Consider the following 12,405-nt stretch of genomic DNA (forward strand, 5'->3'; position numbering starts at 1 on the left):
TGTTGCCCGGTCAGTCCAAGGGCCTAAGGGAGCCTTTGAAAGCCTGGCCGGGGCCGGGAAGGCCAGTGCTCACCTTCTCTGCTGCCAACCCATCCTCAGCCCTCCTTCGAGTGAGATTCCGGGCTCAGGCTCCTCCAGGGTCGGGGCGGAGCCGGCTGAGGGAGGCCCCGCCCCCAGCCCGCCCCCGGCCCGGGGTGCGAATCCGAGGCGGCGAGCGGCGGGAGATGCTGGAGGTTCGCGAGCCGAAGTGGCTGCAGCTGGCGCCGCGTCTGCCCCGCGTGCCCGGAGCGGATTCTGCCCGCCGCCCCCGGAGCCCTCGGCGCCCCACTGAACCCGCGATCGCTTCCTCCCTGTGACCGACCAGCGCTGCAGGTGCGGGGTGACCCGGGAGGGGGTGGCGCCCCGGGAACGTACGTTGTGGGGTCTTAGGGGATTGAGTCTCTGGCTCGAGGTTCGGGTAGCCGAGTGCGCCGGGGCGCTGCAAGGGCTTGGGGTCCCGGCGGGGGCAGAGCACGCGAGCTCTGCAGATCCAGGGCTCGGCGTGAGGGGTTGGGCTAAAGTTCCCCATCGCCTCAGACGGGTCGGGGGTCCCAAGGGAAGCCTCTGAGACTCAAGTCCAGGCTAATCTCCCCTCCTTGTCCCCCATCCCACCTCCGTCTCGCTGGGCTCCTAATTGTGGGAACATTAACCCTCCAACATTCGTGGTGCCCCGTGGGGGTAGGGGCCGAGGGCTCAGCTGTACCTCTGGACTCGCAGAGCTGCCTCCGGCCCCTCCCAACTGCCCCCGGGCCCCCTCCCTCCCGCTAAGCAGTCACTAATTTCCATGACAACGAGAGTTCTTTATGGGCGACAACCTGAAGGGGGCTGGGCGGGGCTGCCGCGGGGTGGGGGAGGAGGCTCAAGCCCTTGGGGACCAGCAGCCCCCTAGCCAAGATCCATCTTCCAAGCCTGAACTCGAGGGCCCGCCGGGGGTCCAGGACACCGACCCAGCGCTGCGCGGTGGGGCTGGGGGACGCACATGTTTCTGCTGGGAGGTGCGGGGCTGGGTGCTCACACGTGTGCCTCCCGCATGTGTGTTGCTGTGCCAGCGGGGGCGAGTCAGCAGCACTGGGGAAGGGGGTCAGGGTGGCAGCACGGTGGGGAGCAGGGCCCCCGGCTGGCAGGGTGAACAATGAGCGAGTGAGTTTCTGCTTTCCCCAGCCTGTAGTGTCTGGTAGAGACCCTAGGCTCTCCCAGCCCCCCATAGCTCTGCCAAACTGCTTTTGTCCGCACCGCTAGGCAGAGCCTGCTTCACCAGGTTCCCTCCCAGGGAGCAGGGCTCTCTGTCCCTCACCAAAAGCTCAGTCTGCAGCAGTCCAGCGCCTGTCCTGCCACCCTCCTCCAAGGCCCAGGCTTTGAGCAACACCCCCCCACCCCCGCCCAGGACCACGCGTGGAGACCTGGTGCCCTTCCTGCCCCCCCCCCAACTCCCAGTTGATTCCTGCCAGCTTTAGGCACCTGCTGGGCCCCAGTTTCCTCAGCTGGGCAATTGGTGACTCTACTCCCCTCGGTGTCAGGCGCTGGGCCCTGTGGTGGAGAAGAGGTCTCTCTCCCTTTCTTTTACAGCATTTGGTGTGGGCCCCCAGGTGCCATAGACTGCCTTTCCCATATCAGCTTTTGGCCCTCCTCTCCAGCCCTTGTCCTGGCAGGTGGGCAGTCCTTGCCCTGGGAGAAGACTACAGAGTCAGTGATATCCATCCAGGGAAACTGAGGCATAGTGGAGGGATGCTGTGCAGTTGTTATCCTGTTTCTAGGTTGCTTGGGGTGCTGTTTCTGGCCCTCAGACAGGATCCACTATCAGGGAAGGGGACGGTGGTGGCAGGGAATTAGGCTGAGCTGCAAGAGAGGCCCTGGGGACCCAAGGCCTCTAGAGGACAGCAGATGGGGGTGGGGGTGGCTGGGGAGTCTAGGCAGAGCTGGGTCAGCTGAGAGGAGGGGCTGTAAAGGGAAGCAGCCAGGTCTCCAAGCTTCATTTCCATCCCCCAAGCCTGTGCCTTCGACATGTTGGACCTTCCTCACCTAAGCTGCTGTGATGACAGGGAGAGAGGCTGAGGAACTGTTCTGAGGGGACCGCAACAGCTGGCCTCTTTCCCAGAGCTACGGCTGTCCCACACCAAGTTCAGTGCATGTCTAGGGGAATACAAGAGGGGTCAGTCTCAGAGGTCCAGGCATCAGGGGCAGCTCCTGGTCCAGGTGTGCAGAGCACATGGTCATGGAGGCCTTAGGGCTCTGCTGGGCATCCACAGGCCCCTTTGAAACCCCCTGCCCACCTTCCCTCCTGTGTCCTTGTGCCTGCATCCTTTTTACTGTGTCAATTCTTTACTCCCCTTCCATCACAGGTTCTGCCTTTGTCTCTCTGTGTCCCTGCCCCTCTCTTTTCTAAAGTCTCTCAGTTCCCCACCTCCCCTTCCTTGATGGGGACCAGGGTCACAGAACCCATGGGGAAGGAATCAGGCCAAAGTCTCAGGGAATTCTTGGAGAATTTGAATAACACCTCTCCTCTCCCCTCCCCTCCCCTCTCCTTTTTAAAAAACTTCCATCACCATAGCAACCCTTTACTCTGGGGCCTTCCCTGAATTTCCCCTCCTCCGCTCACAGGGAAGCAGGGCCCCCAGTGAATTTTCCTTCAGGGGCTCAAAGACTGGGACCCCGGGTGCCTGGAAGGGGCCAGCTGGCTCTCGGCTCTGCCTGCTTATTGAAGGCTGAACTTTCTGGAGGCAGCACCTGATCCTATGCCCACCCCTGAAACTGGAGAGCACCCCCGCCCTCTGCCTGCGCCCTCATTAGATGGGAGAGAGTCAGCAGCAGGAACTACGGACCATGATTTAGCTAGAGCCTGAGGCCCAGCCAGGGCAGCCCCCTGCCCAGTTACCTAAAGCAGTTGGATAGTGGGTGAGAAACTTGACTCTGCCTCCTGACACAGACCTGAGAGTGAGGTCTCTATTTCTGCTGGTCCTGCATCCTGTGGGTGAGGTCTCTGCGGCAGGCTGGGCAGAGCTTGGGCCTAGGCATGTCTATTACAGCAGGAAACCCAGCTCCAGTCCGTGAGAGAGGAGAGCAGGGAAGGGGAGGGGTTGCCTGCAGGCTGGTGTTCACAGCTGCCACTAAATTGGGAGGTGTTGCCCACAGTTGTTGGGAGGCAGCTGGAGGCCTCCTCCGGCCCCCCCTGGCCTCCCTAGGTTTACTGCAAGGTCTGAAGCCCCACATGGCAGAGGACCAGGGTGGCAGGTAACTCCTGTTTATGGCTACGAAATGTGGGGCTTGAATCAGGCTGACCCCAGTAGAGGAGGGGCCAGGACTCTCTGTGGGACCCCTGGGCCTCTGGAGCTGGCCTCTGTCCTATTCGGGCCTCCCCTGGGCCAGACTTGTCTTAGGCTACAGTAGGGTCCCTAGGGGACCCTTTATTACCAAGGCAGAGGCTCCATCAGCATTGCCTGAGGGGCCAGACCTGAGGAGCAGGCAGTAGCTAGGGAATGCTTGGCCCTCAGGCTCCCTTAGAGGCTCCCCCAGGCTCTGCACTTCCCCCAAGCTCCCTTTGGACCGCCCCCTGTGCACACCAGTCAGTTTCTCTGCAGAGAATGGAAGGAACCACGTCTTTCGGGAAACGGCAGCTATGGGGCCTCTGTGCCCTCCCATGTCCCAGTGTGGACTTAGGGCCGAGCCCAGGTCCCTTGTCATTGCGGGGGAAGCCCTCTATTGTTGGCTGTTGAGTCTGGGCTGTCCAGGCCATGGGGGTTAGGAATGCACGCCCTCTTTCTGCCTGGCCTTCTACTGTTCTTGAAGCCGTCCCTCAGTTTCTCCTCCCTGCTTTGGGGCCAGGGCCCCCTTGTTGCAAGCAGGTGCCAGGGGCTTGGTAAGCACACCGGCAGCCTCCTAGGCAGCAGCAGTGGGTAGCAGATGGTAGAGTGGGTGGGGGTGGAGGAGACCAAGATGCTAATCTGAAGCAGGGCCCCCTTTTCTCCACTCTTTGCCCTGGGGCCAGGTTGGGGGTGAAGGCAAGTGAGTGCAGTTAGGTTGGTGAGGAGAGGCAGTGACTGGCTGAGATCAGGGCCGCTGTGGGAGGGAGGAGACAGATCTGTCCCTGCCCCTGCCATGAGGCTTCAGGACATGGCTCCAGGCTGATGTGACTGAGCAGAGGTCTGGATTTCCGTGGTGGAGACAGACCCCCGTGACCAGCCCTGGGTCCCTGCGGGTACGAGTGCCTGTGCACGGCCAAAATCAGGGACAGGCACGTACAAAACCTCCCACGCCATGCGGCTGAGCAGGGAGCTCTTGGTGTGGGGTGGGTGGAGGTGGAGTTTGTGGAAGTTACCTCAGCGAAGGGTGGTTTTGAGCCTGGAGCTTCAGGATCGTTGCAGCCAATCTGTGGCACAAATAGCCTTATAATGTCAGAAACCACAATGAAAGAAGAGATTTAGCCCTGGTCTCAGCACCTAGCTCATGTGGAGGCTGCTCCACAGAGAGGCCAGGATGGGCAGTGCCCTTGCCAGTGCCCACAATTCCTGCCATTGGATGGACACAGTTGAGCTGGCGAGTCACCTGTTGTTGGTTGTTTAGGTAGTTGCTGATTTTTTTAATGTTAAAAATAACTCTGCCGTGACAAATAGGATACTGATGGGAGGCTTTGGGGGAAGGGCATTCCTGCCAGAGGGAATGGTGTAAGCAGAGCAGCAGAGCTGGGACACAGGTCCCTCCCAGCCCTCCTGGGGGACCTGTAGGCTGAGGTACAACCCTCCCACCCAGTACAGGGCCCTTGGATTGCAGCCTGGGAAGGGAATCGCTGCACATAAGACCAATGAGGGGACAGATGCAAGCCCCCTCCCCCGGATTGTTTGGGCATAGAGATGGGTGGCTGGCAGTGGTGGGTGGCCATGCCTCTGCTCTCAGCTGTGAGAGTGGGATTCTAGCCACAGGCTCCTTCCCGGCAGATGCAGGAGCAGGGCTGTGACCATGGCGGCAAAGATGCGCAGTCAGGGACGATCTTCAAAGCTTCTCTTGTTTGCCTCTGCAGTGCCTCACAAGATGGCTTAAGCCCTAGCTTGAATCACACTGATGAAATGCGTTTGTGTTCCCTGAGTCCAAAGAACCTGGATGGAATTTGTTCCCTAAAGCGGAGGGCAAATTTGAGGGAGAACTTTCAGGACTGGGTGCCCTAGGAAGTGGGTAGCCTCCGCCCGGGAGGAAACAAGCAGCAGCCAGCGCTGACCACGGGGCTTGTGTGGGTCCTGGCCTTTGACCCTGGCTGGCAGAGTCCCTCTGACCAAGCTGCTTCCTCTGGTGGTGGCTTCCTCCCTCCTTCACTACCCTGTGGCTATGAGTCACTTCAGGTAGGGGGGCATCTAGGTAGCCAAGGCCCCAGCCAAGCCCCTTAGCATAGCAAGTGCTAATCGGGGTGGAGGGAGACTGCCCAGTCAGCAGAGGCAGAGCAGTTTCAATGCAGCCTCAGTGTGAAGTGTATTATCATCCCAGTGTCACACCAACCAGGCATTAAGGAGGCTGACTCCGGGTCAGGTCTGGAAAGGTCCAGACACTGTCACCAATTCCCCTCCTGAAGTTTACCTCTGAGCAAGGGCCGTGAGTGCCTTTTCCTGTGGGTGCTGGAGCCAGTTCACTCAGCACCGCAGGTGAGGATTGGGCTGGCAGGGTTGCAGACCCGGGGGGTGCCATGCTCCGCGTGCCAGAGTGCCTGGAACCTACTGGAGTCAGCTGCGTGTGGTCATCCTTGTGCCTGGAATAGCCACACCTGGCCAGGGGCCTCTCCCCTGGACCTGATGGTCCAGGTCTCCTGTGGGCCCTGGCAGTGAGGCACTAGGCAGGCTTGTCTTGCTTTTCTGGACCATTACCCCTTCATGCCTCCTGGCAAATCCTTTCCCTCTAAGGCCCAGCCCTAATGCTGCTTCTTCCTCAAAGCCTTTCCTCATTTCTCCACCCAGATGGGGGTTCTCCCTCTGAGGAATCCCCAAGCAATATTTATTTATTTATTTATTTATTTATTTGCATCGGGTCTTTGTTGCAGCAGGCGGGCTCCTTAGTTGTGGCATGCGAACTCTTCGTTGCGGCATGCATGTGGGATCTAGTTCCCTGACCAGGGATCAAACCCTGGCCGCCTGCACTGGAGGCGTGGAGTCTTATCCACTGCGCCACCAGGGAAGTCCTGCAGTATTTATTAAATCAGTAAAAGTAATCACAGTACAAATCCTAACAGAAAATTAATAAACAATAGGTATAAATCTGCCCCTCTGACACCCAATTCTTTCCCCCAAAGAGAACTCTTATTTTCGCCCAGAAAAGATTCTGTGAGTGTACACAGGTATATAAACTTTAAAAAATTTTTCCCAGTGTAGCACGCTTTACCCACCATTCTGTCCCCTGCTTTTTTTCAGAGACTGTCCTACAGTAGCACATTTTGATCTATTTTATGCTTTTTAATAGCTATCAAGTATTCTTCAGTATGGATAGCCATAATTTTTATTAACATTTTTTATTGTGAAATATAAGATCTAGGAATGTGCCCAATATGTGTATATACATTTTTACAAATTATTATAAAGTTGAACACCTGTTAAACCACGACTCAGGTGGTTCTCAGGTTCAGAAATAGGTCCTCCAGAATCCCCCCGCCCCCAATCACAACCTCTTTGTTTCTCTTAGAAAGACTCATGGTGTTTATTTCTTAGTGTTTCTTTATAATTTTACCAGTATGTCTGTATCCTTAAACAGTATAGGTTAGTTCTGCCTGTTTTGAACTCTGTATCAGTAGAATCACACTATATGTATTTGGTATTTTTTTCACTCAACACTGTATTGGTGAGATTGACCATGTGCTTGCGTAGAGCTGTAACTCCTCATTTCCATTGTTTTGTAACAATATTCCATTGTGTGACTGACTCTACCACAGTACATCTTGCTCTTGCTGGATATGTGGGCTGTTTCCAGTTTGGGGCAATTCTGAATATTGCAGCCATGAGCACTCTTGTACCAGTGTCCTGCTGCACAAATGTACATAGTTAGCAGTGCAATTGTTGGTGCACAGGATATGTTCGACTTCAGTAGTTTTACCAAACTGTTTAGCAAAGGGGAGACTCGCCCTCCACCAGCAGTGCTCGTGTTCTCCACATCTTTGCCAACACTGGCATCTTCAGACTTGTGGAGATGATTCTCTGATGGGTGGGTAGATACAGCCCCTTTCATCTGTGGAATTACTGAAATTTAAATAAATCATTTGATAAATCTTCTTTAGATTGTATATAATGCAAAGTGATTCACAGATATGTCAGTTTACTATATTTTTCATAAGCGCAGGGGCTTGTTGTAGTTCGGGCAGCCAAGCTGAGTGGTTGGAGGTACAGCCAGAAAAGCAGGCACTGGATCTGAGCCTGATCACCCTCTAGCCCTTCCTGGTATAGACTCTGCCTCTGACTTGGTGTGAGACAGGTTGGGGTATCCCAAACGCAACCTTTACATTGTGGGGAGAAGTGGGCTGTGGTACAACTGAACCAGACCGCATCCTGCCCACAGCTCAGAGCCCGGCAATGCCGTTTGGGTGTGTGACTCTGGGTGACAAGAAGAACTATAACCAGCCATCGGAGGTGACTGACAGATATGATTTGGGACAGGTCATCAAGACGTGAGTGCTGGGTCTGTTGGGCAAGGGTGGGTGGGCAAGTGCTGGGGAAAGGGGAGCGGAGTACAGCCCACGCTGAAGCCAGGGCTGAGTGGAGTGCCTGCTGGCTGCAGTGAGGAGTTCTGTGAGATCTTCCGGGCCAAGGACAAGACAACAGGCAAGCTGCACACCTGCAAGAAATTCCAGAAGCGGGATGGCCGCAAGGTGCGGAAGGCAGCCAAGAACGAGATAGGCATCCTCAAGATGTGAGTATGAGGCCCAGGGGTGGGGTGGGGTAGGGGAGGTAGCCGGGAAGGGCTTCGAGGTCCGGAGGTCTCAAGCAGTACCAGCCTCTGGCCAGTTAGTCTGCTGTGGCTCACAGTGGCAACCAGAGCCTCTCTTAGGGGTTCACCCAGCCCTATCTATTGGCTCTTCTCTCTGTTGCCAGGGTGAAGCATCCCAACATCCTGCAACTGGTGGATGTGTTTGTGACCCGCAAGGAGTACTTTATCTTCCTGGAGCTGTGAGTGTGGGTCTGGGGTTCCAGGATTCCTCAGTCCCCCAGGTCTTTACCTGCCCTGCTCTCTGCAGCCAGGGAAGGCCCCCCTTCTGGACCCTTGGGGTCCCAGGTCCCTGTGCCTTGCCCAGCCAGCTGCCTGGTGTAGGCAGCCTGCCCACGTGCTCCTGCCCCACCCCCGATCCTGCCCACGCCGGGCTCAGGGGCTGGTGTCCCTCAGGGCCACGGGGAGGGAGGTGTTTGACTGGATCCTGGACCAGGGCTACTACTCGGAGCGAGACACGAGCAACGTGGTGCGGCAGGTCCTGGAGGCGGTGGCCTACCTGCACTCACTCAAGATTGTGCACAGGAACCTCAAGGTGAGGCCAGCAATCAGGTCAAAGGGTCAGCTGGCAGCCGGCCTGGGGCTGGGGTGGGCAGCACCTCAGGGCCGTGGTCCAGCCTCTGAGGGTTCCATGGTCTCTTCCTCTGCCCACCCACATGACATTCCTGGCTGGAGCAGCTGGAGAACCTGGTTTACTACAACCGGTTGAAGAACTCAAAGATTGTCATCAGCGACTTTCATCTGGCTAAGCTAGAGAATGGCCTCATCAAGGAGCCCTGTGGGACCCCCGAGTACCTGGGCAAGCAGGGAGTGGGGCGGGGCAGGGTGGGACACAGCCTTCAAGGAGTGGCTCTGGGTGGGGTCGGGGGGGGGGGAAGGAAGTCCCTATCCCAGCAAATGGGTGTGAGTGGTACAAGGCCTGGCCAGGCCTGATATTGACCAGCAGGTGGACACTGTTTGCAGCCCCAGAGGTGGTAGGCCGGCAGCGGTATGGACGCCCTGTGGACTGCTGGGCCATTGGAGTCATCATGTACATCCTGTGAGTGGATAAGCCGGCAAACAGCCTGGCAGCCAGGTGGGGTGGGGGTCTGTGTCCATGGCCTTCCTGAGTGACCCTGTCCTTGGGCCCCTGTGCAGGCTTTCAGGGAATCCACCTTTCTATGAGGAGGTGGAGGAAGATGACTATGAGAACCACGACAAGAACCTCTTTCGCAAGATCCTGGCTGGCGACTATGAGTTTGACTCTCCATACTGGGATGACATTTCGCAGGCGGGTGAGGAGGTGCCCAGCATGAGGGCAGAGTGAAGGGTTGGCATGGGGGACTGCTCTCAGCCTTCTCTGTTGGACTCTGATCCTATCCCCGAGCCCATTCATCACCTCTAGACAGTGAAATGGGGTGCCCAAGCCTAGCCTCTCCCTGGCTTTGTCCCCAGCCAAAGACCTGGTCACAAGGCTGATGGAGGTGGAGCAAGACCAGCGGATCACTGCAGAAGAGGCCATTTCCCATGAGTGGTGAGCAGGGCCCAGGGAGGATGGGAGGAGAGGCCAGGGGTCCCTTGGCCTCTGTCCTCCTCACACCTAGCAGCCTCTATCCTTGAGGCCTCAAATTGGGGTTCAGGGGGCACCCAGAGCTCAGGCCAACCCAGAGGGTCTGCCTGGTAATCCTTGGGTCTTACAAGGAAAGGGCTGGGCACAGTCTCCATGAAGGCCATACCCCCTCAGATCCAGACGCACTTGCACCCTTTCCAGGATTTCTGGCAATGCTGCTTCTGATAAGAACATCAAGGATGGTGTCTGTGCCCAGATTGAAAAGAACTTTGCCAGGGCTAAGTGGAAGGTAAGGCTTGGATGGCTCCCTTTCCTGGCTTGATCCCAAGTGCTCCTTCTGGCACCACAGTTTCTTGCCTGCATCACACCCCTGCAGCCACACACAGGCTTTTCTTCAACCGTCAGCTGTAGCTGTAGCCACTGCTACTACCTTAGGCAGGTGTGCTGAGCAGCTGGGTCCCCGGCCCTAGGTTGGTCAGAGGCAGCCAGGGCACGATGGAATGGTCTGGGTTTGGCCTTCGCAAAGGAATGGATCCAGCTTCTGTAAGCCTCGCTCTGAGCCTCTCTCCACTGTCCTTCTTTCAGAAGGCTGTCCGAGTGACCACCCTCATGAAACGGCTCAGGGCACCGGAGCAGTCCAGCACGGCTGCAGCCCAGTCTGCCCCAGCCACAGACACTGCCACCTCTGGGGCTGCAGGCGGGGCCACAGCTGCAAGTGGAGCTGCCCCAGCCCTTGGGGGCAGTGCCACCCCAGCCACAGCGGGTGGTGTTACGAAGAGTGATAATGTAGCCCCTGTAGACCGTAGTGCCACCCCAGCCACAGATGGCAGTGCCACTCCAGCCACTGATGGGAGCATCACCCCAGCCACTGATGGGAGCATCACCCCAGCCACTGATGGGAGTGTCACCCCAGCCACTGACAGAAGTGTTACTCCAGCCACTGATGGGAGAGCCACACCAGCCGTGGAAGAGAGCACCATGCCCACTACCCAAAGCAGTGCCACACTGGCCACCAAGGCTGCTGCCACCCCTGAGCCGGCTTTGGCCCAGCCGGACAGCACAGCCCCAGGGGGCGCAACAGGCCAGGCTCCACCCTCTAGTAAAGGGGAAGAGGCTGCTGGCTCTGCCCAGGAGTCTCGGAGGGAGGAGACCAGCTGAGTGGGCAGGCTGTGGGGGGGGCGGGGGATGGGCAGGAGGGTGGGAGAGTGGATGAGGGGCTTCTCACTGTACAGAGAGTCACTGGCATGATGCCCTCGCTCTCCCCTGCCCCTGCCTCCCAGCATGGGGCATGTCTGGGGGCCACAGGAGAGCAGTTTCGTCTCCTGTGTGTATGTGTGTGAGTGGTGGGCAGGCCAGAGGCAGGACCAGCCCCAGCCCCTGCATGGATTCCTTGTGGCTTTTCTGTCTTGCTAGCTTCATCAGTTTCTGTTTCTTGTGGGATGCTGCTCTAGGGATACTCAGGAGGTCCCTGCACCCCTCCCCCTTCCCTTTTTGCCTCACAATTCCCCCAGGCAGGCCCTGCAGGTCCCATCCTCTCCCAGGCCCTAAATTGGGTGGCCTTGCCCTGAGAGCTGGTCCTCCAGCGAGGCCCTGTCAGCGGTCTTAGGCTCCTGCACATGAAGGTATGTGCCTGTGGTGTGTGGGCTGCTCTAGGAGTGGAAACAGGTTGGTATAGAGAATGCTATAATCTCAGGCAGTATGCTTTAAGACAAGACTGGTCACATGGCTGGGGGCACTGCTTGGTAGCCATGGGGGTCCTCAGAAGTGAAAGAGAATGAGTTGGAGGCTAGAAGCCTCCATCTTTGTCCCTGGGAAGTCTCTACCAAGATTCTTGTTCTATTTCCTGCCCTCCTGGGTCCTGCAGTGGGTTGCCCTGTGCCCTGAACTGCCTGAGCCTCTAAGGGGAAGGAGGAGCAATGAGGATGTGGCAATGAGATCTGGGAGGGCAGAGTGCAGGCCCAGCACCTAGTGTATCAGCCTAGCTGGGTCCTTACCCTGGGCCAAACAAGGAGTGCTGCCCCTGGCTCTTCCCACATGGGCTCCCTCAGGCTCAGTCCACAGTCCTCTCCATACCTGGGGGCCTGCTGTATGGCAGTGTCCCATAGTCTGATTCGGGGTTTGCCCTTCACAGGGGCAGATTTTCTGCTCTCTCAATTCAACAACAAAATAGAGAGGAACCCCCTCTATGTCTATGACCCACTTTCCCTTCTATCAAGGCTTGGAGAGAGGCCCAGGTGCCTCTGAGCCATGCTGAGTTGCTTTTGCTGGAATGAGGGAGTGGAACAAAGCTCCCCAGTTTCCTAACGGAGGCTCCTGGCAGGTGCCCTTTGTCAGACCCCACTACAGCCTGGGCAGGCAGCTGCACTGGTCCTGGCCCTCGCTTGGCACTTGGGGGTAGTCCTGCCCTTCTCCCTGCATGCCTGTGGGTCTGCTCTGGTGTATGAAGGTCGGTGGGCTGTGTACCTGCTGAACCTGGCAAATAAATGTCACTCTGCCAAAGCCTCTGGCCACCCTCTCGCCTTTGCTTCCTCTATATTACTGGGGAAGGGCCCCTGGAAGGCAATGGGGAGGGGAGAGGCCGGGAGTTAGGTTCACAGGTAGTGAGTGGTCTGTGCTCAGTGCCATGCGGATTGCTTGGGCTGAGAGTACAGTTCATCCCTGCCACAGGGTGTTCCTTGATGGTGTGGCAAGGTCCTCTGGACTCCAGAAATCCATGTGGGTGGTGGGTACTGTGCTGGGCGTGTGCCGAGGAATAACCTCTGGTCTATGTTCTGACAAGTCCTGTTGAACAAGGAGCCCTTATCTTAACTTAGGCGTAGACCTGGAACCCACCAAGTGCCATCCACCATAGGGAGAGACCTTTGGGCTTCCCT

General features: G+C 57.4%; 1 protein-coding gene across 2 annotated transcripts; it reads left to right on the forward strand.

Moving 5' to 3' along the window:
• The first annotated feature begins 223 nt into the window (after positions 1-223).
• Positions 224-12,031, forward strand: CAMKV (CaM kinase like vesicle associated). 2 transcript variants are annotated; one of them, XM_032648866.1, is made up of 11 exons: positions 224-372; positions 7,558-7,666; positions 7,777-7,908; positions 8,091-8,165; positions 8,380-8,518; positions 8,662-8,782; positions 8,947-9,022; positions 9,121-9,257; positions 9,418-9,496; positions 9,734-9,821; positions 10,118-12,031. In XM_032648866.1, exons 2-11 carry the CDS (start codon positions 7,572-7,574, stop codon positions 10,688-10,690), a joined length of 1,515 nt encoding a protein of 504 aa, XP_032504757.1. In that variant the 5' UTR covers positions 224-372; positions 7,558-7,571; the 3' UTR covers positions 10,691-12,031. The 2 variants fall into 2 exon arrangements, with proteins under 2 accessions (XP_032504757.1, XP_032504758.1); XM_032648867.1 differs by lacking the exon at positions 7,558-7,666 and having other exon boundaries at positions 236-372; positions 10,118-11,959.
• Positions 12,032-12,405: the final 374 nt, after the last annotated feature.

Source organism: Phocoena sinus, chromosome 11 (assembly GCF_008692025.1).
Source record: "Phocoena sinus isolate mPhoSin1 chromosome 11, mPhoSin1.pri, whole genome shotgun sequence".
Lineage (NCBI taxonomy): Eukaryota > Metazoa > Chordata > Mammalia > Artiodactyla > Phocoenidae > Phocoena > Phocoena sinus.